General features: G+C 40.4%; 2 protein-coding genes across 2 annotated transcripts; one reads left to right on the forward strand and one right to left on the reverse strand.

The window, feature by feature from the left end:
* The first annotated feature begins 8,000 nt into the window (after window positions 1–8,000).
* Window positions 8,001–23,395, forward strand: ap1g2 (adaptor related protein complex 1 subunit gamma 2). Its single transcript, XM_031757002.2, has 22 exons — window positions 8,001–8,144; window positions 8,701–8,903; window positions 9,368–9,492; window positions 9,710–9,851; window positions 10,237–10,333; window positions 10,431–10,507; window positions 10,615–10,710; window positions 10,965–11,045; window positions 11,846–11,944; window positions 12,044–12,099; window positions 12,845–12,958; window positions 13,698–13,838; window positions 15,325–15,379; window positions 15,779–15,901; window positions 16,467–16,556; window positions 17,780–17,907; window positions 18,009–18,113; window positions 18,307–18,433; window positions 19,039–19,201; window positions 19,444–19,595; window positions 19,960–20,058; window positions 21,762–23,395. Exons 2-22 carry the CDS (start codon window positions 8,703–8,705, stop codon window positions 21,858–21,860), a joined length of 2,370 nt encoding a protein of 789 aa, XP_031612862.1. The 5' UTR covers window positions 8,001–8,144; window positions 8,701–8,702; the 3' UTR covers window positions 21,861–23,395.
* On the reverse strand, window positions 23,106–24,785 carry nedd8l (NEDD8 ubiquitin like modifier, like). The gene is made up of 4 exons (XM_031757003.2): window positions 24,629–24,785; window positions 23,803–23,850; window positions 23,638–23,720; window positions 23,106–23,556 (listed from the first exon to the last, which is right to left on the reverse strand). Exons 1-4 carry the CDS (start codon window positions 24,644–24,646, stop codon window positions 23,433–23,435), a joined length of 273 nt encoding a protein of 90 aa, XP_031612863.1. The 5' UTR covers window positions 24,647–24,785; the 3' UTR covers window positions 23,106–23,432.
* Between the last annotated feature and the right edge of the window lie 1,359 nt (window positions 24,786–26,144).

The following is a 26,144-nucleotide window of genomic DNA, read 5'->3' on the forward strand; positions in this document are numbered from 1 at the left end:
GAGACCCTGTGCCAGCTTTTAAATCAATTCCAAGGAGCCCAAATGAGCAAATGCACCGTTGCCTCCTCGTTTTATGTCCTCTTTTCATTTTTTGGGCTCCAGTTTTCTAAATGAAGTCTTCAACGTGAAGTCAAGAAAGAATACAAGCATAAATGCAGTAGCCTATGTCAACAGTGTGATGCTGTTTCATAGAAGATGCTGAATCTGTTTTTATTTTTTAATTTTAGAATCACATTTTAATGTTAATTGAAATGGTAAACTTGTCATTTTTATCTTCAAAGTAACAATTTCTAAATGTTCTGTTTGTCTTTTGCTCACTTAGGAAACATTGTCAGATTTTATGAGTCCTAAAGGAGATCCTGCAGAATGCAGGCTCACTGGGTCATTAATGGTGTAATGAGTTGGGTGAGAACAAGTGTATTGTTTTCACCAACCGGGGTACTTTGGATTGATATCAGGCTAAGATTAAAACCAATTTGGAAGATTAAGATTAAATAACACGATGTGCAAATGTTACAAATCTTTTAGAGGACCCCAAATCCCCAAAATACTCTGCAGAAATGGGCTTGAACAAATTAGTTTGGCAGACGAAGGAGGCAAGATCAGCTGCAATCCTGGCAAATCAGCCGATCTGTTTCGCCTATCCGTTTGGTAAATCTGGTACAGTGTGAGCTATTTAAGTCGCTTCAGTCTGCATAAAGGTGCTGTGGCCTCTGCAAGTCGCTTTACAACCCACCTGGACCCCAGCTCTGGTCAGATCATGGTCTTGTTCTTTGGTCTCCTCTGTCCATGTGGAGCCGTCCACGTGTTTGCATGGAAGTGGACCCAGAACAGTTATACCGTCAAATACAAATAACTGTAGATGGCACACCAATCATATTTTGTCTGAAGTTGTCTTGACAAAAATGCTGATGTCCCAGTCTAATTTAATTAGCGTGTTATAATATACCCTCAAAGTGGATGGATGTTTTCATCCGTAATGACCTAAACAGTTTATTTTGCACAGTAACAGAAAGATTAAAACAAAATGCTCCATTAAATAATAACAGATATAGAAGGAATAATCAATCAAAAGCAATCTTAGGTGCACTCTAGTACATAACATTACTGCTGTGCTTTTAGCTAATAGGCTATTGTTAAAAAAAAAAAAATCTCCCCCCTTTTTACATTTACTGCGCACCTTCTTGCGTCTGTGGATTTCAGTGTTGGTTAGCTGCCCTGCCACTCATATTATGATTGCTCTCACTCTCTCCAATTACATCCTGGAGCCTCTCTTCCACTGCTGCCTTCCCCCTGGCACTGGCCTCCGCCTTCTGGCTGCCGTCTCCCTGTGTGAGTCCTTAAACACAATTGAAGATTATTGCGCTGCATCAGTGAATTAACAGATGCAGATAATGGGGGCAGCATGGTAATACCATCTACAATGGGTAATTTCAGGCTTGGTGATTATAAGCTTATTTTCTCAAGAGCTGTCTTCTGCTCATTGTTCTAAACCATCAGTGAATGAAAGAGCTGCCTTTCACTGGGGGTGTGTCAGGGTCCGTGGATGACTCTCAGCGAAGGCACACTGAACGTCAGATAAGCAGATTTTAAGAATGCTGTTTGCAACTTTTTTGCAACCATCATTAAACCACCTGCTTTTACATCCCCCCATTTGTTTATTGTCACCTATGGAGCAAAAAAACAAAAAACAAAAACCAGTTCGCATGCATCCATTCTAGACTTGGCTTTAAGATCAAGTCATTTCCACGTCAAAACAATGCTTTAAAAGAACTTCTTGAAGTTCCACAGCCATCTTGGATAGAACCCAGGCCGTTATTATGAGTCCACCATATAAAAGAACATAGAGAGAAAGAAACTTTTGTTAAATCCAGTCAACAATTCGGCGACTTTTCCCCCAAAATAAGTTTAAAAAATTGTTTTCGTCCCACAGTTTATACACTTCCAACACATTGCATGTTTCCGATTTGACTGCTGATTGGCTCTTTGAGAGCAGGGACAAGAATCAGGATGATTGTAAACTGAGAGAAGTGACTTAGAAGTATCTGCTTGGCAGCTACAATAAGAGCTGGTTGATTTCTCTGAATACTCAGGAAATGTGCCTCAGTGCTTCCTTATTCTTTTCCTCTATGAAAGGAGAAAGAGACAAGTTCACCCAAGAAATGATTTGAATGTGTAATAAATGCAGACATTTTCTGTGTCGATCTTTTTTTTTTTATTACCATTTGTTTAAATCGAGAGAAAAAAACAAATGAGTGCATCACTTTTGTGTCGCACTCAGTGGACTGTAGAGTTATAGTTAGGACAATAAAGAGTTGTTAATTAATAATTGGAAGTGTGAGTTTCCAAACAAATAAGAGAATTCAAGCAGCCTTCTTGTCGCCAGCCGTTTCAATGACGTCCTCATCAGTTTGACACCCTGCCGTGTAACACGGTGGGCACGTCCCCCAGACTTCCACCAGAAGGCTCTAAAGGCCACAGCGTTGAGCTTTAGTGAGATTCTCAGAGCAGCACACAGGTGCTGTGCCGATAAGGTGAATTATTGAATCAAATCATGAAGTCATAATGAACGTGAAAAAGGCTCAAGGCAGAACATATTTAATATTAAACACAAAACGATTTCCTGCACAGCCAGCGTGCACGATTATAATTAAGAACGCACTCACATTCATTTACAGCTCAATTTAAATTTGTTTTTTTTGTGTTTTTTTGCAAAAAGCCTGCTTTCATTTGTCTTAGGATGCGATAATAAAGTGTCTCTTTCTCTGTGCTGCCCGAAGACCAAACAAATGGCCTCTAACTTGGCGCAGTGTGTTCCCTGTCCTTGGTGCTTACATGCGTGAATCGCTTCATTCTGGGCCAAAATGTCTTCACTGCTGGCAAGCTTTTGGCCTTGGGCCTCATTATAATCATGGGTGTTATCCAAATGTGCTTTGGTAGTATTTGCCGTGCTTTCATTGTCTAGTTGCAGCATCTCTGCCGACAGTTTATTTAGTTCATTTATGTCCTCCTCACAAGCCTGAGGCTACTTTTTGTTTTTTTATATTTTTGTCTTACAGCCTTTTAAAGCTGAGGTAGGATCAATGCCAGTGGCATTACCAGTGGAATTACCAATTGACTGCTTTACTGGTAATAAAACATCTTATACGCCATTCTCAGATCTGACCGTCAGTTTGTAAATTATTTTTGTTAACGCCTGATGCTAAAATAGGGAAATGCTGTTTTTGAAGGCACCGCCGTTATTTAGTCCCCTTGTTTCTCACAGGATTTATGATCCTAGCAAGCATGAAAGAGGGATTACAGTCCCTCATAGCTCTTCATCCCACTTCTAATCCACATCCACGCACTGACCAATCCAACAAACTAACTCATTCATGTTAATGCCCCTTAATGCTTTGTGTGGGATGAAAGACTAATTTGTCTCTTTTTGTCCAGAGTTATTGTGAACTGGCTTTGATTAATACTGACTATTTATGAGAATGTTAAGGCTCTGATGGTTAACAGGAACATCAGTGAAGTGTTTATGTGGGAGTCTGTAAAATAAGAAATCTGTGTTTTTATCTAACTTTCATAGGCTATTGCGGGATATATACACATATACTTTTTTGTTTTAAAGAATTTAAATGAAAAACTGAATGTCAAACTGATGATCAGATGTCTATTACAAAAAAATCGATAATCAAATAGTAGCAGCAAGGTTGTGTTGTGTCTGCTGCCCTCTACTGGCTTCGGATGTCATGGCAGTGGTGTTCTGGTTTCGTGTGTGGTTCAAAAAGCATGTAATTAGTAGTTTGGTGATATCTGAGTACATAATCAAAATGCTTCTAATCTTTCTTTGAGACACTTGGAAGAAAATTACTGTGAGTACTGCCAGTCTCTGTGGATCTCTCCACCTACGTAGGGGTCAGTGTCTCTGCCTTCACAGTGTCGCAGTCAGCTTGTCCCCCTCCGTGTCCTGCCTGTGTCATTATAGCTGGTATTGGTGTGCTTTAATTCATATTTTTCCATGATGATTTTGGATCAATATCTGTGGAATCTGCACAAAAAACAGGGTGAAAATAAGAAGCTAACCTTTATTTTTTGAGTCAAATGGGAAAGACCTGAATTCTAAGATTATATTTGTTTACAAGAACGTCTTACTCTGGTAGGATGGCCTCACTTCAGCCTGTGGTGCTCTGTGGTTACTTTCTTTACTTGGCCTTGTTGTACTCTATTTTCTGAACTGTTCCTCCAGTGGTAAGCCCACATGTTAAGCAAACATCATCTGCTCCTGTTCCCAGGATGTTATGCCTTTGGTTCTGCTTTTTGGCTGTGTTTTGCCAGTGAAACAGAAGCCCGTCTACCACGCCTGCTGCCTTTATTTATTGCTTTTGGCCTGTGCGCTCACCACAACCTTTTCCCATCACCACACATTCAGATGGTTGCATTTCCTCTAATGTGGCGTATCAGTGACATTTACACCCTCTGTATAAACTGATTCTTACAGTGAATCTCCATCTTTTCATTTTTGGCATTTCACCTCTGAGATGCCTGAAAACACAATCAACATGTAAGGCTTTTGTGGTAGAGTATTAAATACAGGGGTCAAGAGGTGAAAACAAATGTTATTATATTAACACTGATCTTGTTTTTCCTCACAGTTTGTTCCAGGAAAATGACTAATCTGTTGTAAAAACTTGGTGGCATACCCACTAATGGAGGAGAACCTGGGGCTACAAAAGAATTAACACCTGATGAAACACATTTTTAATCAACTTTGTTCCCCTAAGTTTTTCTTTATTTGCCAATGAAATCCTTGTGGTTATTCATCACTAGACTGTAGAAACACGTAAAAAGAGTCACAAACACACTTTGTGCCCAAACTTTTTGACACGACTGTAAACACATTGGTGTGAAGAAATCATTCCTGGAAGAAAATTCCTAGAAAGAGGAAACACCTCATAGTGTTCTGCACTGCTGGCGTCAAAAGGCTGAGTCCGGAGCTCTTTTGCTACACTGAATGGCGTGCTAACAGCAGTTTGGAAATTAATATCATCTTTATGCATATTCAGTGCCATTGTTTTTTTTACCTTAGCATTTTTAAACTTCTCCCTTGTGTCCCTGTGCTATAAACAATAATGCTATTGTTTATAGCATTATGTGCTCGCACTATCACCCCACTATAGTAACAAAAACGTGTCTTTGCGCTTTATAATTATTTTATTACGTTTATATTTTTGCCACATTACAGACCATCTTCCTATTTTTTTCATCTTGTAAATTTGAGGTATGTTAATAAAACTTGAATAATGAACAAATTTTGGTGGTACTTGAAAATGGGATGTGCTGCTGTCTTCATAAAGTCTGTTAAGTCTTTATAGCACACGCTGCACGCCATTTGTACTGCTCTGCCTGCTGCACATTCTCATCAATGTTTCATCCACCTGTTGAAACGCCTGACGTCAGGGCTGGACTGGGACAAAAAATCGGCCCGGGCATTTTGACTAGAGACCGGCCCACTAGGATAGAGATTGAAAATGTGACGTCATTCAGGGGTAAAACCGCAAAAGATTATGGGAATTTGAGGCAAGAGGTACTAGCGCACGCAGGCTTTCAATTGAACTCAGTTACACAGCGATAAAAAGAAACACAAAAAATGGCAAGAAGCTGTTGTATTATTAACTGCAATAGCCGGTCGCATGACAGCCACGGGAAGCCCACGGGTAAAGAGATCGTTTTGGGGTTTTTTGTCGGATTACGTCGTTGAAGAGAAATTTTTTAAGCCATGTTTCCGAAGTAAGAGCAGACGGATGGTCTGGATATACCAAATATAACATCTCAGAACACTCCAGCTCACACGTTAGTCTGCTCCAAGCATTCCCACAAAGGTCAGTGTTTTGTAGTAGTTAATGCGTCATTTTTCTTAACATAATTGGTGATATAGGTTACAAGCAAGTCTGGCGCTGAACAGAAATTGTCGCGCTATGCTCCTTTATTTATTGTGCATAAATAGTGAATTGTCCTGACACAATATTGCGTTTCGCTTCTGTTATTACCACGGTACATTGACAAAAACATATACTTTTATTCACAGGATAAAACAGTTGTTTTGTATCACTAATTGTCCAGTGCGATTACAACATACAATATTATTGTCACTGCTACATTTCTGTAATGCGTACCAGAAATTATTTCCACTACTAATTAATTACCGTTGAGCTCAAAGGTTATATTAATAAACGGTTAACGAATGTGTATTTATGAAGACGAATTGTGAGACTGGTAAACTTACCTTTGTTTGTAGGATGGTCTTTCGTTCTACATGGTGCATTTCAAGGTCCTGTACCCATCCGTCGTTAACCTGAACCTGGGCTTGTTGCAGTGACCTGAAGTTACTAAAAACTTAATGAGTGTATGCACTCACTCCAAGAACCGTATAATTATAAATCTGAGCGTGGTTAAAGTTGGGCAGCACGCTAACGTCTTTTGTCCACTCTGTGTGCTTGTAAGGGTCTAACCCTTTCACTCCTTTGATTTTTTCCTCGTATCTTTTCTTTGCCTTTTCGTCGAGTCTGTCTTTGTACGGTCCGGCATTGTTCTCCTTAGTTTTGTACATTCCTTTTTGTGCGGCAAAGAAAAACCAAGAAGGTATTGGAATCGGAGAATGAACGTTTTTTGCGGTGCTGCAAATGCTTGCATTTGATGCGGTACTTGGATTGTTTTGCCTCGAGTTCCCGGCATGCAATGCGCGAAAGTCACGTGATCTGTCAATCGCTATAGGAAAACCTTAAATTAAGACCAAGAACACTAGAGGTGAGACATGATCATTAATTAATATTAAAATTAATAAATGACAGATTTAGTGATATTTTCATAAACACCTCCTTTCCTTTTTTTTGTTCTCCATTTTCTTTAGTTCGTCTATAAGATTGCTAAACAAGGGGGAGGGTGCATCCGGCCTCCTCGGCTGTAATTGGTCCAGCCCAGAGTCGATCATGACCAATTGGCCAATCCAAAACCTTTCATTATATATACCCTTCCTAAAAAAAAAAAAAAAAAAAAAAAAAAAAAATCCATCGGCCCATAAAAACAAAAAATCGCCAGCGGCCCACCGGGCAAATGCCCGGTATGCCCGATGGCCAGTCCAGCTATGCCTGACGTAGACTAGGTGGAGTCCACCCACAATGACTGATCAAATTGCGGAAGTAGTGGACAGGTACGGTAAGCTAAGGTGGGTCAAATGTCACATCATCGAAGCTAAAGAGGAAAAGTACTTCTGCCTTCACAATAAAAGCTTGATCCCATGCCCCATTCAAATACTGCATGCCTTTTGTTTGTTTTTTGTTTGTTTGTTTTTGTTAGATTTTTTGTTGTTGTTGTTGTTGAGCCAGAAGCTGGCGTATGTTATTATTCCCCTTTAATTTCCAGCTTGGTTGTCTTTTATCCAGACCCATCTACAGCTTGTTGGTGACCTGTGCCTGTATGTAAGTCAGTGGCATACTTGGTGTAGTTGGCAGTCTCACTGCCAACTACACCAAGTCTCACTGTTGTAAACTGGCTGTTTGCTAAAGTTTGCATGTTATAACAGGATCCTGTGTGTAGTTTGTAACATTGCGAATTTTGGGGACTTTCTTTAAAAAAACAAAGAAAAAAAACGGTCACTGACCTTTTAAATAGAATTGATGGGTGATGATGAGACTGCATATGTTCTCGAGGTGATTTATAGTTTTATGGAGATTTATATAGAGATATACAGAGATATATAGAGTAGAAATCTCTATTTTATGTCACGTATGCGTGTGAATTTGTGCTAGAAAATAGTTTTATATTTTTTTTAATCGATTAAAAGTTCAAATATGCAATAGCTTTAAGAAATCCTTCTCACTTTATTACTGATAGGATTATTAAATATGTATTTATTTAACTGTGTTTCAAGTGCTATTTAATTTTGTTTCACTGTTTTTGTTAAAAATAAAACGACTATCAAATTGACTTTTATTTTGAAAGTTGTGACAGGAAATACAGTGTTAACTTCTGCTATTTTCACGCTAACTGTATGGATACAGTAATTGGGTTTCCAACCAACTGACTGCCGACGTGTATTGGAGGGGCGTCGGTTGAACGGCTTTACTTTTCAAAACCTGGCAACTCTGTAAACTGTAGAGGTATGTTGTTATTTTGGAGCTTTAAAACACACACACAAACAGACTGTTATGCTAACGTGGCTAGCTCAGTAGCTCGACTCTTTCCTCCATGGCAGGTTTGACAGCATCTGCAAGGTTAGCTCGGATCGGTCAGTGCGCTAGCCTCTGGCTCGTTTCACTGACATGCATTACCGACCGCGGAAGAGTCATGCTAATTTTGTTAGTTAGCCTGTTCATTTAAGTATATTTCCCCAAGTCTAATTCATAAAAGTATTGGTAGATGACAGTAACTTTCTGTTTATTTGTGCTCCATCAGCCTGTCACCAAAGAAAAAAAGAAAAGAAAACACTACCTGTGGTTTAAGTTGTTTTTGAATTAGCCCACCTTAAATTCTGAGTGTTTCTAGAAACAGGAGAGTGGAGATGTTGTTACAGTAAATTAAATCATATGTAGTGTTGTGAAAATCTTGTTTTCTGTTAATAACATGTCATGCTCTTTCCTTCACATAACAACGCATACTAACACATCTCACCATTCATTCACCCCCACAAACACACACACACACACATATACACAGCCATGTCTCCATCAGTGCCCCTGCAGGAGATGATCCGGGCCATCAGGTCAGCCAGGACACAGTGTGAGGAGCGGGGGGTCATTCAGAGGGAGTGCGCGGCCATCCGGGCACAGTTCAGACAAGCCGACAACGGAGGGCGATCGCACAACCTGGCCAAGCTGCTCTACGTGCACATGCTGGGCTACCCAGCTCACTTTGGTCAGGTGAGGGGATTTGGCTAATGCCTGTCATGGGGTTTCTTTGGGTTAAATGAGCCAGGGGAGGTGAGAAGCCGTCACAGCAGCTGGAGGGTGTGGGCTCACTTCGTCACACCATAGTAGCCGTGAAGTCCTAATGTCCAGCACATGCATCTTACAAGGAATGAGCACACAGTGAAGTTAGGCATAGAATGCTCCCTTGTATTGCTAGCGATGTTGCTGGTATGTGTGGTGTTAAGCTTGTACTTTTACCATTACTAGAGCACTGTGAATTGTTGTTAATGCCCTCAAGCAAAGTCTGCGAAAGCTTGCGTGTCTATGAGGGTGGACACTGGAACTGGGCCACTGAGGCCCTCCCTGCTGCTCTGGAGCTGAGACTGACCTCCAGTTGAGTGGTTAAATGGTAGGGAACTTTCCTGGGGGCATTACTTCACTTTCAATTTTAAAAGAGCTTTTGCTGTCCATACTAGATGGAGTGCGTTCGGATGATTGCTAGCCCGCGCTACAGTGAAAAACGCGTAGGATACCTGGGAGCCATGATGCTGCTGGATGAGAAGCAGGACGCCAGCCTGCTCATCACCAACTCCATTAAGAAGTAAGAATAACCCAAACTTGATGCTGTTGTCATTCATATAAGGTGGTGCAGTTAATGACAGATTCCTTAATGTGTTATTGTACATGTTAGAAAGTTTACTGAAATAACGATGATTTAAATAAAACACTGAATATTTTTATCTTGGTTTTTTTTTAGTTAATGCAAATGATGCCTTGTCCTCTATGTGCCTTTCTTTCTATCTATGTGTGTTTTTCAGTGATCTGTCAAACAGTAACCAGTACATACAGTCTCTAGCTCTCTGCACACTAGCCTGCATGGGGTCAGCTGAGATGTGCAGGGATCTGGCGCCAGAGATTGACAGGCTGCTCCGAGCTTCCAACTCCTACATTAAAAAGAAGGTGAGGACTTCTGTGAGGTATCAATTATTTATCCAGCAGCTTTTACCAATATTAATATTACTAGCAGTGAAGTCGCAGTTTAAAAGCAAATCTGTATTGTGTTGTGTGTGATTTGGCAAGCTGTATGTTATACTCAAAACACTGACGTAAGCATATTAATATCAGGGATAATGTATTATGTATGTAGGATCCATTTGTGCAGCTTGATTGTTAAATATTCATCATAATCATCTAGTGTGACGTAGTACAACTTTTTCGGATGCGTACTGTTCCCTATAGGACTTCAAATCCTTCATGAGCTGTAAAACTTGTAACATCCCACCGTCATGTGCTCAGTGGACGTGTGATGTAACGCTGCTGATGACTTGTTGCGCTGTTCTTTCAGGCTGCTTTGTGCGCTGTTCACATTGTGAGAAAAGTCCACGATCTGGGAGAGCTCTTTACCAAAGCCGCTCGCTCGCTGCTCACTGAGAAGAACCACGGTTAATATACTTTTGTGATGTACACAGTAAACTTGTCATGCTGTAAATACTGTTTTCAGTTTACTTCTTATTGTTTTTGGTTTTCATTTATCTTCAGGTGTCGTACACGGTGCGGTGGTGCTCATCACTGAGCTGTGTGAGCGGAACTCAGAAACACTTGAGCGCTTCAGGAAGGTATGAGGGACACACACACACACACACACACACAGATTAGTCTTGATCAGATGCTGCCAGTATTCCTACTTGGGTGTTGTAATGTGGTTGTGCTGTGTGTATTCCAGACAGTACCAGATCTGGTTCAGATCATGAAAGGTCTCGTCATTTCGGGTTATTCTCCAGACCACGATGTGGCAGGAATCAGCGATCCCTTCCTACAGGTCGGCTTTCATTCCACTAACCCCTTGCACATCCCAGCTACACTTTGTGTAAAGTCAGAGTTGGCTAGCGGGACTTATTTTTACTACTACTATGTGCTGCCTCATGGCTCGAAATCTTAAATTAATGTAGTTTAATTCTGTGTCACTAATACAAACACTAGATTATTGTCACCTTTTCTCCTGTGTTTGCCGATTTGGTGGAGCAAAAATCACCTCCCATCCACTTGTTCCTTCTGTCACGTCTCCAAACACAGGTACGCATCTTAAGGTTGCTGAGAATCCTTGGTCGCAACAATGAAGCAGCGAGCGATGCCATGAACGACCTCCTAGCTCAGGTATAGTGTTCACGTTCAGAGCAGTCAGATCTGGAAAAAAAGTTTCCACATGTCAGCCATTTCAGAATGAGCAAACATTTCATTTGACCAGTCACCTGTCTCCCGGTGTTTACTTGACCCTGAAAGTTTCCCTGAAATGCATTTTTATGAGATTTTCTCAGATGACTTATTATACATGAGATCCAGCCAGAAAGTTCTTCTGAAAACTGAAACTGTTTCTCATGGAGATAGAGTTAAAGCATGTGTAACTATCTTATTTATTAATATCTGTGGTTTCCTGCGGCAAATGGCATTAGTCACTCACTCATATTGCATGTGTGACTAATTCTTGAGAAAAGCTGCAACCCAAAATCTGGCCTTTCTGCAGAGCAATTTTTTGAAACTCTTTTCCTCCATCAAGACAGCGCCTGTTGACGCCTCCCCTCGACCTTTATTAATGAGTTTGGTACCCCCGTATATATCAATAAAGACGTGGTTTGACAACCATTAGAATAGTTTCTACTGTTTTTTCAAAGGTAGCTGCGTAGGCAGAGACCACCCTCGCTAACTTCTGATGCAAACTCAGTCATTTTGTTCTATAAGTCGGTCGGAAACCTGACAGAAACTGCTCAGTTCAGCTTCAAGGGGTGAAGAGTTAAAGAGCTACCAGCGCAGACACGTATTCAGATATGTAGCTGTCGTCTTTGGTTATCTGATAATTGTAGTTAAAAATACCCTAGTTTTTAACTATACTCCTCTCAAATTGGCACTGTACTACCTGTGCTAATGTGTGTGTATGCCTGTTTGTGTTTACCATACAGGTGGCAACCAACACAGACAGTACAAAGACTGTGGGCAATGCTGTGTTATATGAGACTGTTCTCACAGTGCTGGACATCAAGTCAGAGAGTGGCCTCAGAGTAAGAGACTGTGTGTAGTGATGTGAATGCATTGAAAATATTGCTGACTGATCAAATTATTAATTCATAGACATACACTTTGCTTTACTCATGCTGCAGGTTCTGGCTGTGAACATTCTAGGAAGATTTCTTCTGAACAATGACAGAAACATTCGGTTAGTTCTATTTTCCTCACATCTTTGTTCCTCTTCCCTGTCTAATCCTCTCCTGTATGCATTCCTCCTCCCTTTCTTATCTCTCAGGGTCATTTCACCTTTTCAGGCTAACGGAAAACTCACTACAGCCAAAGAGCGAAATCTCCCAACAGGCTCTTATCGTCTGAGCTGACTAATTACTTTCTCTAGAGCCATTACTCTACAGCCACACCAGAAGGTCACGCTGCTCACTGCTCATGCTGAGCTCTCAATTTCAGACCATGTTATTTTCCAGCAGGCGCTACTGCAGGTTCCTGAGGGTTTTATTGTGTTACAATTTTTTTCTGGGTTTGTCCCCATAAGGGCCCTGTGGGCAGACAGGTCTGTCTAGTTTCTAACCTCAGGTCCTCTGAATCCCTCTGTTGCAGAGTGACAGGTTTATTCCTGCAAGACCTGCCTGACTAGGTAGCGTCTCTCCTGCATCCACATAAATACTTGATCAGTCCATGAGTTATTTGAAGTGGAGTAATGAATTATTCATGCTTGCAAGCTGAGAAAATTAAGATTTTCATTTGTTGTTGATCTTTATTGTCAGGTTGAACATTTTTTGAAATCACATTTTAATAATTTATCCACTGGATGTGTTTCCACACACAGTCACTTTAGATGACCTTGGTGTAGCGAATTCTGCTTCATTATAATAGAGAATGACACTTAAAACTTTCAAAACATTCATTATTTTTGGCTTTCGTGTATGTCTGTTTAGCTATATCGCCATGACCTCTCTTCAGAAGATTGTTGGGACAGACCATAATGCAGTGCAGCGCCACCGAGGGACTATAGTAGACTGCCTGAAAGACCAGGATGCTTCTGTTAAGCGGTGATTTTCTTTTTTTCTTTTTTCTTTTTTGCGTAGCACAGCTGTTCAACATCTGTAGATGTTCTGTTAAAATGATTCTAGAAGTGTATGATTTCCTGTTATGTTTTTGATGCTTTTTAATTGGGTCACATTAAGTAGTGATTGATTTTCATAGATGAAATAACAATAAAAAGATGTAACAGTGCCACTGACCTGGCAACATTAACGTTCTGTATTTTTGGCAGGTGTAGCTTCCCACTGTGCTACTCACTAACAGCCTGAACCTCACACTAAAGCTTGATGCTAACTACTATTTCTAGTTTCATCATGTAGCCAAACAGATTTTATTGTGCTGTAAGAAAAACAAAATGATTAATATATATGTTAATATACAAAATATTAATATATTGCAAGGAAAAAAAAGCTTATTTTGCTGACTAATATCAGAAAAGTTTACACATCCAGTCTGTATACTCAAAACTGTAATGCTGCTCTGGGACTATTTCTCCTTGGTGATATGGTTTCTAGTTGAAGAGTTCCTCCATGTATTTTGATCCAACCAGTGAGTTGTGTTACAGACAGATCAGAGTGTTGCTAAAGGGATTTTCAGCAAACTTGTGAATGTTGATGGACACGGAGAGTTTGAGAAAGCAAACATCTTATCAGCTCAGAACGTTTTGACCTGAGCTGTAAAAGCACAGAAGGATCAGCTTGTACATCCAGCATTATCAGCGTTATTTCTCTTTTCCGATCCATCCAGCCGTGCTTTGGACCTTTCTTTGGCTCTGGTGTCAGCCTCCAACATCCGCTCTATGATGAAGGAACTGCTCAGCTTCCTCTCCTCCTGCCCCCCCGAGCTCAGGTCTCAAACTGCCAGCGGTATATTCAATGCTGCTGAAAGGTAGGTGAAATGCTGCAGAGAAGACAGTGTAATATACTTCATACACAGAGTGTATCTGCAGCGCTGCTTAAAGGTTTGTGAACCCTTTAGAAGTTTCTATATTTCAAATGAGACAACAATATAATATCTGGTCACTCTGGGGTCAGAAAAATTGTTATTAAATGTCAGTGAGTGACAAAAGTAAGCAAACATCTCCTTTCAGTATCTGGTGTAACCTCCGTTTATAGCAATAGTTCCAACTATACATCAGTTGATCAGTCCTGCACACAGAATTCCTCCAGCTTGGATGAATTTTAGCTACTTCCTTAATACAAAACAGCTTCAACTCTGGACTGTTGATGGCTTACTTATGAACTGGTCACTTCAGCTCCAGCTTTTCTTTTAGATTGTGTTCAGGACTTTGACTTGGCTGTTTAAAAAACAATATTATTTAACCATTCTATGGTTGAACAACTTGTGTGCTAAGGGTTATTGTGCTGCTGCATGACCTAATTTCTCAGCATTTTACAAACAAAAGTTCTGACAGTTTTTCATTGCAAATCACCCACAATTAAAGGTTAGTCCTACCAAAACAAGCCCAAACCATGATGCTACCACCACCATAGCATACCTGCAGCCTTCTCATTTGTCTGTGTGATCTGTAGTACACTGCAGATGTGCAGCAGGGACTTTTTTTTTTTTGTCCTTGCTGCCTTGCGTCCTGACTATTACAGGCCTCACTCTGAGCGAGCACTCCTGGGGAGTGTAACAATGATGTTTAATTTCCTTTGTTTGTCTGTCTGTTGATTGGTGGACTTAGAAGTCATCACAGAGTCCTTTGTTAGTGCTTTGAGTGTGAGGGATCTCCAATCTTTAGATAAAAACAGAACGCCCACTCACAAGTCACTGTAGTCCCACTAAATGAAAGCTTCTTATTCACCTTCATTGTATCTCAATAAGTTCATAACCAGATATGATAATTTTTTACCCGTATCATGCGTTTTCTTCATCTTTCTTTTAAAAACCTGATGATCTTTTATGTCAGAGTTATATAAAAAAAATCTGATGGATTCACAGGCTTTTGGTCACCACTGCATGCATGTGAGCACATACACTGTATATTCATGCATATGACAAAATGCGGTGATGGAGCTGTGTAAGCCTTGAAGCTGTAACAAGAAAAGTGCCTGTGCTTGTCTATGCTGTATGCACCCCATCTCTTTCTCAGTGTCCGTCTCCACACACACTGATATTCCTGTCTAAGTGGCACCGCGACTGAATAGCCTGCAGCGTTTCTACTGTGTATCATTCAACAACTTGAGGCACTTCTCTTTTTCGATTTGTGCTAGATGCAGTAGTGTGTGTGTGTGTGTGTGTGTGTGTGTGTGTGTGTGTGTGTGTGTGTGTGTGTGTGTGTGTGTGTGTGTGTGTGTGTGTGTGTGTGTGTGTGTGTGTGTGTGTGTGTGTGTACCACTGAGTTAGCTGTGTGTGTCTCTGTCTCTGTCAGGTATGCTCCCTCCCAGCGCTGGCACATTGACACCATCCTGCATGTCCTCACCACGGTAAATGGTGCCTCTTTTACAGGGTCCTCTTTCATAACTCTTTGTGAATGCATTATGATTGTGTTCAAATATGTTTTTAATACATTAGACTTCTAGATTGTGTGTACCTCATCTCTTAAGCTTTTAGATAAGACTTTTAACAAAGCTTTAAATGTTACACCTATCTAAGAGAATGGTTAAGTGTAAACCAATCCTGTGCAGACAAAATGATGCAGGATAGAAAAGTGCTTGGATGAGCATAACTAGGAAGAATTAAAGGTTTATAATGTGTATTTGTTGCTATGAAAATATCCCCATAAGCGAGGTCGTTGTGTCTGAAGGAATAATGTAGGTTACCTCCAAATTAGCTGTTTTGTTTATTTTCTAGTATGGTTTTGTGTTTGATACCCATTCTGCCAGGCAGGGGGCGACGTGAGAGACGAAACGGTGCCCAACCTGATTCAGCTCATTACCAACACTTCAGAGCTACACTGTTACACCGTTCACAAGCTCTACCGGGCTCTGCTCAGTGACATCTCGCAGGTCTGTGAGTCTGGATGGTTTCTGTTCTCAGAAGAGAGAATTCAAACATGGAAATTGGTCTCCTGTTTGATATATAATATAAAATTGTTACCGTCTGAGCGTATCAAACAATAAACTCGTGAAAAAAAGCAGCTCTGACTGCAGATGTGGTGTCGTTAAACATGAGGATAAAGATCAGACTTGAGTCAGTGAAAGTGGGTCTCAGTCCACAGCCCCACTGATGAGAGATGGTCATAATTTTGTGTGTCATAGAGTTTAAAGTTAATTAGAATTTTTAGATAAATTTCCCTCTTAAGAGAAAGGGCTGTAATAGTCCTGAGTCAGACAGAGCTGCTTTGGTTTTACTGCTTTGCTTTCAGTTTGAAATTGCCTGATGCAGACGGGTTTATTTTCAGATCCAAGCTGGATGAGTAGCCATTTACGTATCTGCAGCCCAGCACTGTTTCCTATTTTTCCAGCATCTGGGGAAAATGGCTTTGATATTTCAAACCACAATACAGGCTAGTCTGGCAACATCACATATTTTATGTGCTCTGTAATATTTATGTAATATTTGTATGCGCAGCAACCTCTGGTTCAGGTGGCATGCTGGTGTATCGGAGAGTATGGAGACCTGCTGCTGAGAGGAGAATGTCAGGAGACCGAACCTGTGCAGGTACACAGAGCACAGCAAACACTGGTTTAGGTTTTTATTTAATTCATGCTTGTCGCTCTTTACTGCTCACTGCTGCAGTAAATTAGCAATCCAAGTTTTTTGTCAGATGATGTGATTCTAAATACATGTTATTTTTTTACGTTTTTCCACATAAAAATTCTCTGGCACAAAGATAAAGTGTATTTCGCAGTCACAGCTACAGCTGTGAGCTGGGAATAAATAGGTAGTCGGCACGAGCAGGGATAACTCCACCATTTCAGGCAAGAGAAGGAAGGAGCTGCATTAGCAGAAATTCAAACTTGAAATTCTTCTGAAAATTAGCGATGGTGATAATGAAAGGAGCCAGTTTTCTTTGTTCAAATCTCTTTAAATATTCATCCCCTGAATATTTTAGTAGTTCATGTAGTTGGATTTTCTTCAAAATAGATCTCCTTGATTAAATGCTTCATAAACTTATAATTACACACATTCCAACATGCAGAAAAAAAGCTGATAAAGTCCATTGTTTTTTTTTTAATGAAGCACTTTTCACTGTAAAACTGCATTGTTGTGCATTGTTGCATTGACGTAGCCACAGTGACATCAAGTGGCTTGTGAAGTTTCAATTTAAAGCCTGAAGATCGGCGTTTTCAGTGCTTTAAAACCAGACGTGACGAGTAAAGGATGGATCTGACTGGGAAGTCTCACGCTCACTGGATAACTTGTCAGTTGCACATTATTAGCCAGTGAGCATACCCTTTTTTTTATTTAAAGGATACTTTAAATGAACAAAATTTACAAAATAGGCTTCATATTTTATTCATTATGTCCCAAAATAAGTGATTCCTCTCATAAACTCATCAGTAAAGTGTTTACAGAGGTCAGCCTATCAGGTGACTTTTGACTCTGGCTAATGCTTGAGTCAGTCAGCCAGTACAGGGACACATATGCCGACATGTGTCTCTCTGATGATCTGTTTTGTAACACGTCGCTATTGCATAGCGTGAGTGGAAGGATAAAACAAGTGACCACAACTTTTTCAGTAGCAAGTGTAACATCGCTGATCTAAAACGACGTGTTAGTGTTAGTACAATATTACTTAGTTACTGTCTGTGTCTTCTGATAATCTTCTCTGTTTGCTAAATAAATAAATTCAGCTGAAAGTATGAGCACTGTGTTTCTTTTTTAAATTAAAAAATGTGCTGTCGGCTTTCAAACCTTGCACTTACATGTCTGTTGTTCAGGTCACAGAGGACGACGTCCTGGACGTCTTGGAAACAGTGCTACAGTCCCACATGTCGTCCCCGTCAACAAGGGGCTTTGCTCTGACCGCCACAATGAAACTCAGCACGCGCATCACTGAGAATGTGGAGTAAGGAACTCTTGTGTCGCACAAAGAAAGCAGCAAACAGTGACTGTGACCCTGTGAATCCCCTAACTGCCTCTTTATCTTCATAACTCTACTCCCGACAGTCGAATCAGAAGCATCGTCAGCATCTACGGCAGCTGTATAGACGTGGAGCTCCAGCAGAGGGCAGTTGAATACAACGCTCTCTTCAAAAAATATGACCACATGAGGTACTGAATGGGGTGGTTAGGTCAACATTTTCTAGTATTTATATGCAATATTTTGGTGTTTGTTTTCTAGAAAATGAGACGTGGAGCTGTTTTAGGACTTTTATATATTGTCATTATAACCACTGAGGAATTTAATAAATAAAAATGTGTTTTTTCGAGACCAAAAGAGCTGAAATAGTCCTTTTCTTCACAGGGCAGCGGTGCTCGAGAGGATGCCTGTGATTGAAAAGAATTCACAGGGTCACATCAACGGGGAGACCATCAAGGAGAGTCAAACAGTCAAAGTCAAGCCAGGAGAGCCACAGCAGCCTCCTAACCAGGTATAGGCTGATGGGAAAAATTCAGTTAGGGCCACACTTTAGCCTGTTGAATAGATCGATCCCAGTGTCTGGGTCTGACCTCCTTTTTGGTGATGACCCGTCGCCCCTCTGGAGAATTTATTGTTTTAGTTTAGGTTTCAAACTTAAGTTAATACTTGACCAAAGCAATAAGCTAACATAAAATTGCACATGTGATAGGGTAGGCTTTACTTCATTTTAATGTGTCATTCTGTAATGGGCTGTGCATTAAAAATATTGGTTTTACATTAACTCTGGGACGCTTTATGAACATTAGTTGTTGTGTTGTCAGATCCTTTGTTATAGTGGTATGTTTCCGGGCTTTTTTCTTGTCTGTTTTATTATGCAAATCAAATTCTAGTAAAGCTAAGTTTAACAGCTGTGGTCGGGTGTTAAGTATAAGGATTGAAACCAAATGGGGGGTCTTATTCATTCAGTCAGTTTCATGTTTATCATAGTATTTTGGACATTTTTCCAGAGGTGTTTTTAGATAAAGTTTATTCTGTTCAGCTGTCATTTGCATATGGATGCATCTGAATAATGTGCGGTCAGCTGGATTATCTCCTCCCCTCTGTGGTGTCTCTCAGGTGTGTGATCTCTTGGACCTGCTGGGTGGCTCTGAGCAGCCTCTGCAGCCCAGCCCGGCATTAGGCAGCACAGCTCCTCCCATGCCTGTCAGCACAGCCAACACTGTTGGAGGAGACCTCCTGGATCTGCTTGGAGGGTTAGAGCCCACTCCCATCACGCCAGGTCTGACCTTCAGATATATACACACAAAGAACTACAGAAACAGGAAACGGTGTGATTTTTAGACACACAGCTAGAGAATTGGTTGAATCGGGTCACTGGATAATCTCTGGAATGTCACGATAATTAGAAGAAACCAGGTGGATAGGGTTGAATTGAAGTTTGCTCTTTAAGCGACTGATGCACTCTCCGTGGCTAAATACTGATTTTAATGCAGCCTTCTACACTGTCTGTATTTTCTGTAGTTGCCACAGTGACTGTGTATGAGAAGGACGGTGTGACTGTAACACTGAGTTGTGAGAAACAGTCCGATTCAGGCCTGACCGTCACACTCACCGCCTCCAACTCCACTGAGTCAGACATCAGAGGCTTCACCCTGCAGGCTGCAGTGCCCAAGGTTTGTATCAGTACCAGCAATAAAATCCTGCTAACCATTCACTGACGAATGATTAAACTGCTGTTCAAGAGCCACCGTCTGCCACGCATTTAACGATATGTGCGGATTATAGCAGGAGCGTAACGGCTGCTGTGATATTACTGTTTCTGAGGCTCTGAGATTTTTTTTGTGCAGCTTGTTTAGTAAAACCTTTGGAAGCAGGACCTCTGCATTTCTAATATCCTGCCCTACAGTCCTACTGGTAGGTGTCACTTTAGCCCCTGTCACGTCTCATTGGTAAACACCAGTGCAGCAAATGGATTTGAACAACTTGTGTGGGTTTGGGTGCTTTCAACTTCAAAGCTTCATTTGATCCTCCTTCCAGAGTGTCCAGTTACATATGAAGGCCCCCAGCGGGGACTCTCTTCCTGCAAGAGGCGCAGCTAAAGTGACCCAGATGGTGGTCCTCAACAACCCCAATAAGGTGGCGTAAACACACACACACAAATAAAGCTGCTATTCACACACTCTTTTGAAATCACATGAAAAAGTAAGTACAAAGAAATTGTTGGCTTTTTTTTTTTTTTTTTGATAAATTAATTCCTCTTTGAAGCCTGTTTACATGGTTGAAGGTTTCTGATCAGTTATTTAACAGGATGTCAAGATATAATATTCATCTGTGTAAAAAGTAAATACACCATTGGCATCAGAAGTTTATACTGCGCTTTTTAGCAGAAATAAATTAAGCAATTGGCATATTTGCAACTAGTTTCTGAAGTTTTTGATCTCTCTCCCATATTTTATTCCTTTGGCTCCCAAAATATCTGAGGGTTTGTACTGCTTGCTTCAAATCACCTGTAACATTTCAACATGATTCAAATCTGGAATTTCTATCTTGCCTAAGCTGCTTCAATTCTTCTTCCTGAGGCAGACCTTAGTGACTTTGCCAGTGTGCTTGGGCTCATCATGATAAAAACGTTCACAGCTTTTAGACAGAGGCTCAGATTTGCTTTAATCAGCCTCGAACATCAAAGTACTAAACAGGCCCAGCCTTGCTTAGCTTCCAATCAGTTTAGATCAAGTGTGCTTGGTGCGAACCTTTTTGATTCATCCATCTTGGGTTTGAATCCACTGTCCAGCTAGGCTGTGTGGGGTTTGCAAGTTCTCCCTGTGTTTGTGTGGATTTTCTCCGGGTTCCTCCCACTGGCCAAAGACATGCAGTTGGTGCGTGTAAATTGGCCGGTATGAGTGTGAATGCTAGTGTGATTGGTTGTTTGTCTCTTTGTATTAACCCTGAAACAGACTGGCAACCAGTCCAGGGTGCATTAACTTCTCAGCCTATGACAGCAGGTATAGGTTCCAACTCCCTCTGACCTTAAATTGGATAATCAGAAGAGAATGAATGGATGGACTCTTTCACTTGGTGAAAATTTCATGTTTGATTCAGTGCGTGCAAGAAGACATGAAACAGAAGCAAAAACTTCAAACCATAACATTTCCAACACCCTCTTTCAACTTTCTCTCCAGAGCAAGTTGTTGCAAAAGGCCTGATTTTTGTCCTTATATTCATTGGACTTCAAATTGGGGTTTACTAGCATCTATGCCATTTGTACATGAGTTTCCTTATAGTGGTGTGATTTATTTCAAAGAATCTCCTATACTCCTGTACTCATACTCAATTTCAAGGACAAAGAGAAAACCAGAGCCGACATGTCAGAGGTTTACATAACAAAGGTTTCACCTGGGACTTCCTAAAGAGAAACCAATTACTGGCAACTCATCTGGAAATACTGGGTCATATTCATTTCTTTTTCACATTTTAGGTGTGATTAATGCAGAGGTGTATTTACTGAAGGTGTTTTTAATTTAAATCATGAGGACGACAACAAAAATATGTTTTTATATATGGCACTTTTTAAAGAGATCCAAATTTTTGCTTCCTAAATTCTGTGAAAAAGCCAACAGGTTCAGTGGTTGTGCTTACTTTTTGCATGACTGTATCTGTAATCTGCAATCTTTCTGTGTGTTAATGCTAAAATATGAGGTGTTTTCTCATCTTGAACAAATATCTTGTATTTGACATGATCATTCCAATATGTGCCCCGTGTCAGGCTTATTGTATTCCAATCACAGGAGACGTAGTGCTCAGTGTAGTAGTGTGTATCTAAGTCCTGCTTCTCCTTTCAGGTCAATCTAAAAATGAGGCTCCGCATCTCTTACACCAGCCAAGGATCAGCTGTTCAGGATACGGTCCAGATCGACTCCTTCCCTGGACTCGGTCAGTGATCTCAGCCAATCAATGCAACAAGACTGAGACACCGGTCTGTGGGTGAATCAGCGGGCGTCAGTTCTCTCTGACGCAGCCTCTCTACTGACGCACCCTACACGCTGCTGGTCCTCGGTTACCCTGATCTCTTGTTTCTATGTGTAAGAAACACGGTTCTCTCAGAAGCCTCGTTTATGGAGTTGCATCTGTCCATTCCTCAGGAATAGATCAAGGAGATTAATGGAGTGGACACTGGAATATGCAGGTACAAAATGGAAAAAACATCAAATAGTTTTTTTAAAAGAGTGTTGCATCGACAACTCTCTATTAGATATCATTCAGGGTTTTTTGTTTACAAGCTGCTACAGCTGATTGTATTCAGTGTTTCACTCCACAGTAATATAAACTTTGAGGGGCTTCTGTCAGTCATCCACCAGATCAACACACACACACACACACACACAGCAGTTTATGCATGCTTTTAATACATTTGTCTTTACACTGATTGAGAGGAGGCAAACACTAATTAATGAGCTACTACAACTAATTTATTATATCAGATACACATCATTTTATTAGGAAACACAAGTATATGAAATTTGGATGAAAGGAAGCTTTTAAACACAACTTGTGTCCTGCATCTTTTTTTTTCCCCTTTATTCACCTGATCAGCAATATCCATGTCCTGAACCATTCCTGTGCCTTTCATCCTCTCTCAAAATGTAATATTTAGCTTTTGAGGCCAAGATTATTTAACTCTGAATTGTGTTTTGGGTTTGTTTTTTTTAATCACTCCCATACAAGGATTTTCCTTACTGCTATTCTTTGTCTGTTGTTTACCAAAATGAGTTATTTTCTGATGTAAGTGTATAGTGACGCAAGAGGAAAAACGTGCATGATGCTGTCTGGAAAATGTATATTTTAGATATTCAAAGTATAAGCACAAGAGTTTTATGACTGTAAACAAAGCCAGCATATGACTTTATTTGATAACTCATCTTAATCCCTTTTAAAACCACTCCGCGTACTGGATGTCAGCAACGGTGCTCTACATGGATTTCACTGGAGTCTTTACCAGACTGTTTGTATCACTACCTTAACTAAATTATAGACACAGAAGGAATCATTTGACAGCAGTTTGGATTGTCTTTCAATCTTCAATTTCATGTCATTTTCTAATTAAAAACTGTTTCCAGAATCCTCATCTGTGACTTGATTTCACTGTGTGTGTATATGTGTATATATATCAGAGGACAACACTTGGATCAACTTCATCATTTATTCACAAGCAAAAAGACCACAGTGTTGTCAAACTGTCTCTTCATGGGTGCCTGCATTAACTGGTCAAACTCAGAAAGCCAGTGTGGGATTTCAAAAACATGTACAAAGGAATTAGAACGTCCTTTTTTCTTCTTTTTTTTTTTTCTTTTTTTCTTCTTTATGTTTCCGGTTTATTTTTTGTTGTTGTTGTTTTCTCGTTTCCGTCGGCCTGGGAGCGGAGAATTTCAGATTTCTGTGCTGTAACATGGTTATAGACGGTGATGGACACCTAAAGCGTTGGCACTCGGTCGGCCCCCCATGATGACAGCGACTCATGACGTAGAGGACAGGGGTAAGCAGCAACTGTGGTTTGTTGATCCTCCTCTTAGTGCCAACACAAGATGGAGCACTGAGCCTCCCTGGATCTTGTAGTCTGCTGCCGTCTTCTCATCATTCCTGAGGTTCACAAGACAACACAGGAGAGGATTAGATTACCTGGAGATCATATGCAGATAGCTGCAGAGCAAAATGCCTCACATCTGTTTTCCACTGTAGATGAGTCTCTGTTGCTGCGGTGGGATCCCTTCCTTCTCTTCCACCCTTTCTTTAATCCGCTCCACCTTGATTTGAGCAAAAACAAGAGATTAAGCTACAAAATCTCGCAGCTGCATTTAACAAAGACTATTTATCACAAGATGTTACCTTATCTGTGGGTTCAATGTCAATCTCTATTTCTTTCCCAGTGAGAGTCTGAAACATAAAAGGCGATTATAGAAACACTGAACTTTAACAATCCTAAATCGTCAAGAAGAAGAAGGAATCCACCAAGGATTTTCTCTGGGCTCGAGCCAAGCTGCCAGGGAATTTCAGCTACTATACTACTGTACATAAACACTGTTACACAGTAAAATAAATGTTTGGGGATTTCAAATTTTAGATCCAAAATTTGATGTAATTTTGCCAGATGATTTGAACTCTGGATCTGCATACAGCTGTTTCAAAAAGGATGCCAGTGTTGGTTAATGGAAAAACTGATTATTTTTCACTACTAGCCAAGTCGCCATGTCTCTGTTTATAGACTGTCTGTTAAACTTTAGAAACACGTCAACATTTCGGTCGCAAGTGCAAGTGAAGTTTCGTGTCATCGGTAGTGTAAACCCCAAACATACTCGGTGAAAGAGTTTGCCCTTTTTGCTTTGTCACAACTATAAACTCTTCACCGGTTGTAGTGCAGCACCGGCTAACCTATTTTCAATCAACAAAACTAGATGTTAGCAACGACGAGTGTTAGCAAACGTCAAACAATAGCAAGTCACTGAAGAAAGAGCAGTTTCTCTTGAATGATCGGGTGCTTAACACTGATCTATTTCACAGCATGTCGGGTGTAAGTTGGGTTTTCTGTTGCCCCAGGCCCTGAAATAAATGAGCGAGCCGGCTCTGTGATATTAGCGGGATATCGAGAAACAGAGACGGGACTGAACACCACCCATGGAGCCCGAGCTAGAATCAAAGAAAGTAATGTTCTTACCTTGACTTTGATCAACATGCTGAATGAAGAAAATAATACTAACAAATTTTATGAACTGCTTGATGAACTAAACAGCAAACTGCCGAATAACAACCTACTTCTTCTGCTAACCGGACTTTACTTCCTGTGTCACGGGCTAACATTCCGGACATGACGCCGTCACAACACACCAGCATTTTTGTTCCTCTCTGACGTATTAACTTCTAAATACAAGATCATCTCCGGCATAACAAATCAGATATTTCAATATATCTATTTCTAAAGTCGCAGGCAGATTTCATGTGAATAAAAGAATGTACTTTTGTACGGCTTTGAATTATACCCCACATGTACAAAAGTGTTGGAAAGTAAAATCATGGCAGCTAAATAATAGCAAACTTCCAAAAAGCTATACCATTATACATTTACATCATCGATTGTCAGTAGTGATGCAACATCATATAAAAATACTGAAGCTGAATTGTACTCATCGGTACTTTATTTTGAAATGCAAAAGGAACAAATATAAACAGTAGGCCTTATGTGCAAAAGTCTTGAATCACCCATCATGTCTGCATAATTTCCCAGGAAAATGTGATTTATTGAAGCACACAAAATACACACAAATGCAGAATATAAGGCAAAAACAGTTTGTACAATTCTAATGAGCTTGAAAGTTAATATTTGGTATGACCATCTTTATTCTTCATCACAGTCTGAACTCTCTTAGGCGGCTTTCTTGTAATTTCTTCAAGCAGTCTTCAAGTTGAAGAACATTCAAAGCTCTTCTCTGGATGTCCCCTGCCTTTTGTTCCATTCTCTGTCATGATGATCCCACCCTGCTTCAATTTTGTTGAGGTCCAGGCTCTGGCTCCATGACTGATAGTGTTTTTCTACCCACGTATGCTCTTACTGCATTGTCAGTGTGTTGAAAAATAAAACTGTTGCCATTCAGATGTTCTCCCATGGTGGATTAAAATCTGATGGCGCTTTTCTGCATTAATGGTTTTGTCAGGATCCCCAACAACAGTGGCTGAAATACAGACCCAAACAATGACAGAGCCTCCACCATATAGACACTTACTATTTCACCTCTCCCCTAACCTCCTCCATACATAGAGACAGACCATAATTTCAGTCACGATGCTTCATCGCTCCAAGACCTGTTTCACTGATTTTCAGTCCAGTTGTTGAGCAATTTGGTATACCTCACCCCATTCTTCTCCCTTCCTTAAGAATGGCTTCTTGATGGCCACCCTTCCTACGGAAATGACTTTCAGATACTGAATACCAGCTGTAGATAATCTTTTAGTCCTCCCTCTTCTTCTTTTGTGCTCTAGCTGTTCATTTTAAGGACACACTGCCCACTGTGCTAAACTTTTCAGCTTTCTTTGGGAATTATGTTGTTGGTGCAAAAATACAGTTTTATACAACTGCCAGCTAAAAGTGCACATATACGTTTACCTGATTTATATTTTCTAGGATACTTCTTCTAAGTCTTGCATGCATGTAAACAAAAGTAAACTCAAATAAGCTT

Source organism: Oreochromis aureus, linkage group 18 (assembly GCF_013358895.1).
Source record: "Oreochromis aureus strain Israel breed Guangdong linkage group 18, ZZ_aureus, whole genome shotgun sequence".
Classification (NCBI taxonomy): Eukaryota; Metazoa; Chordata; class Actinopteri; order Cichliformes; family Cichlidae; genus Oreochromis; species Oreochromis aureus.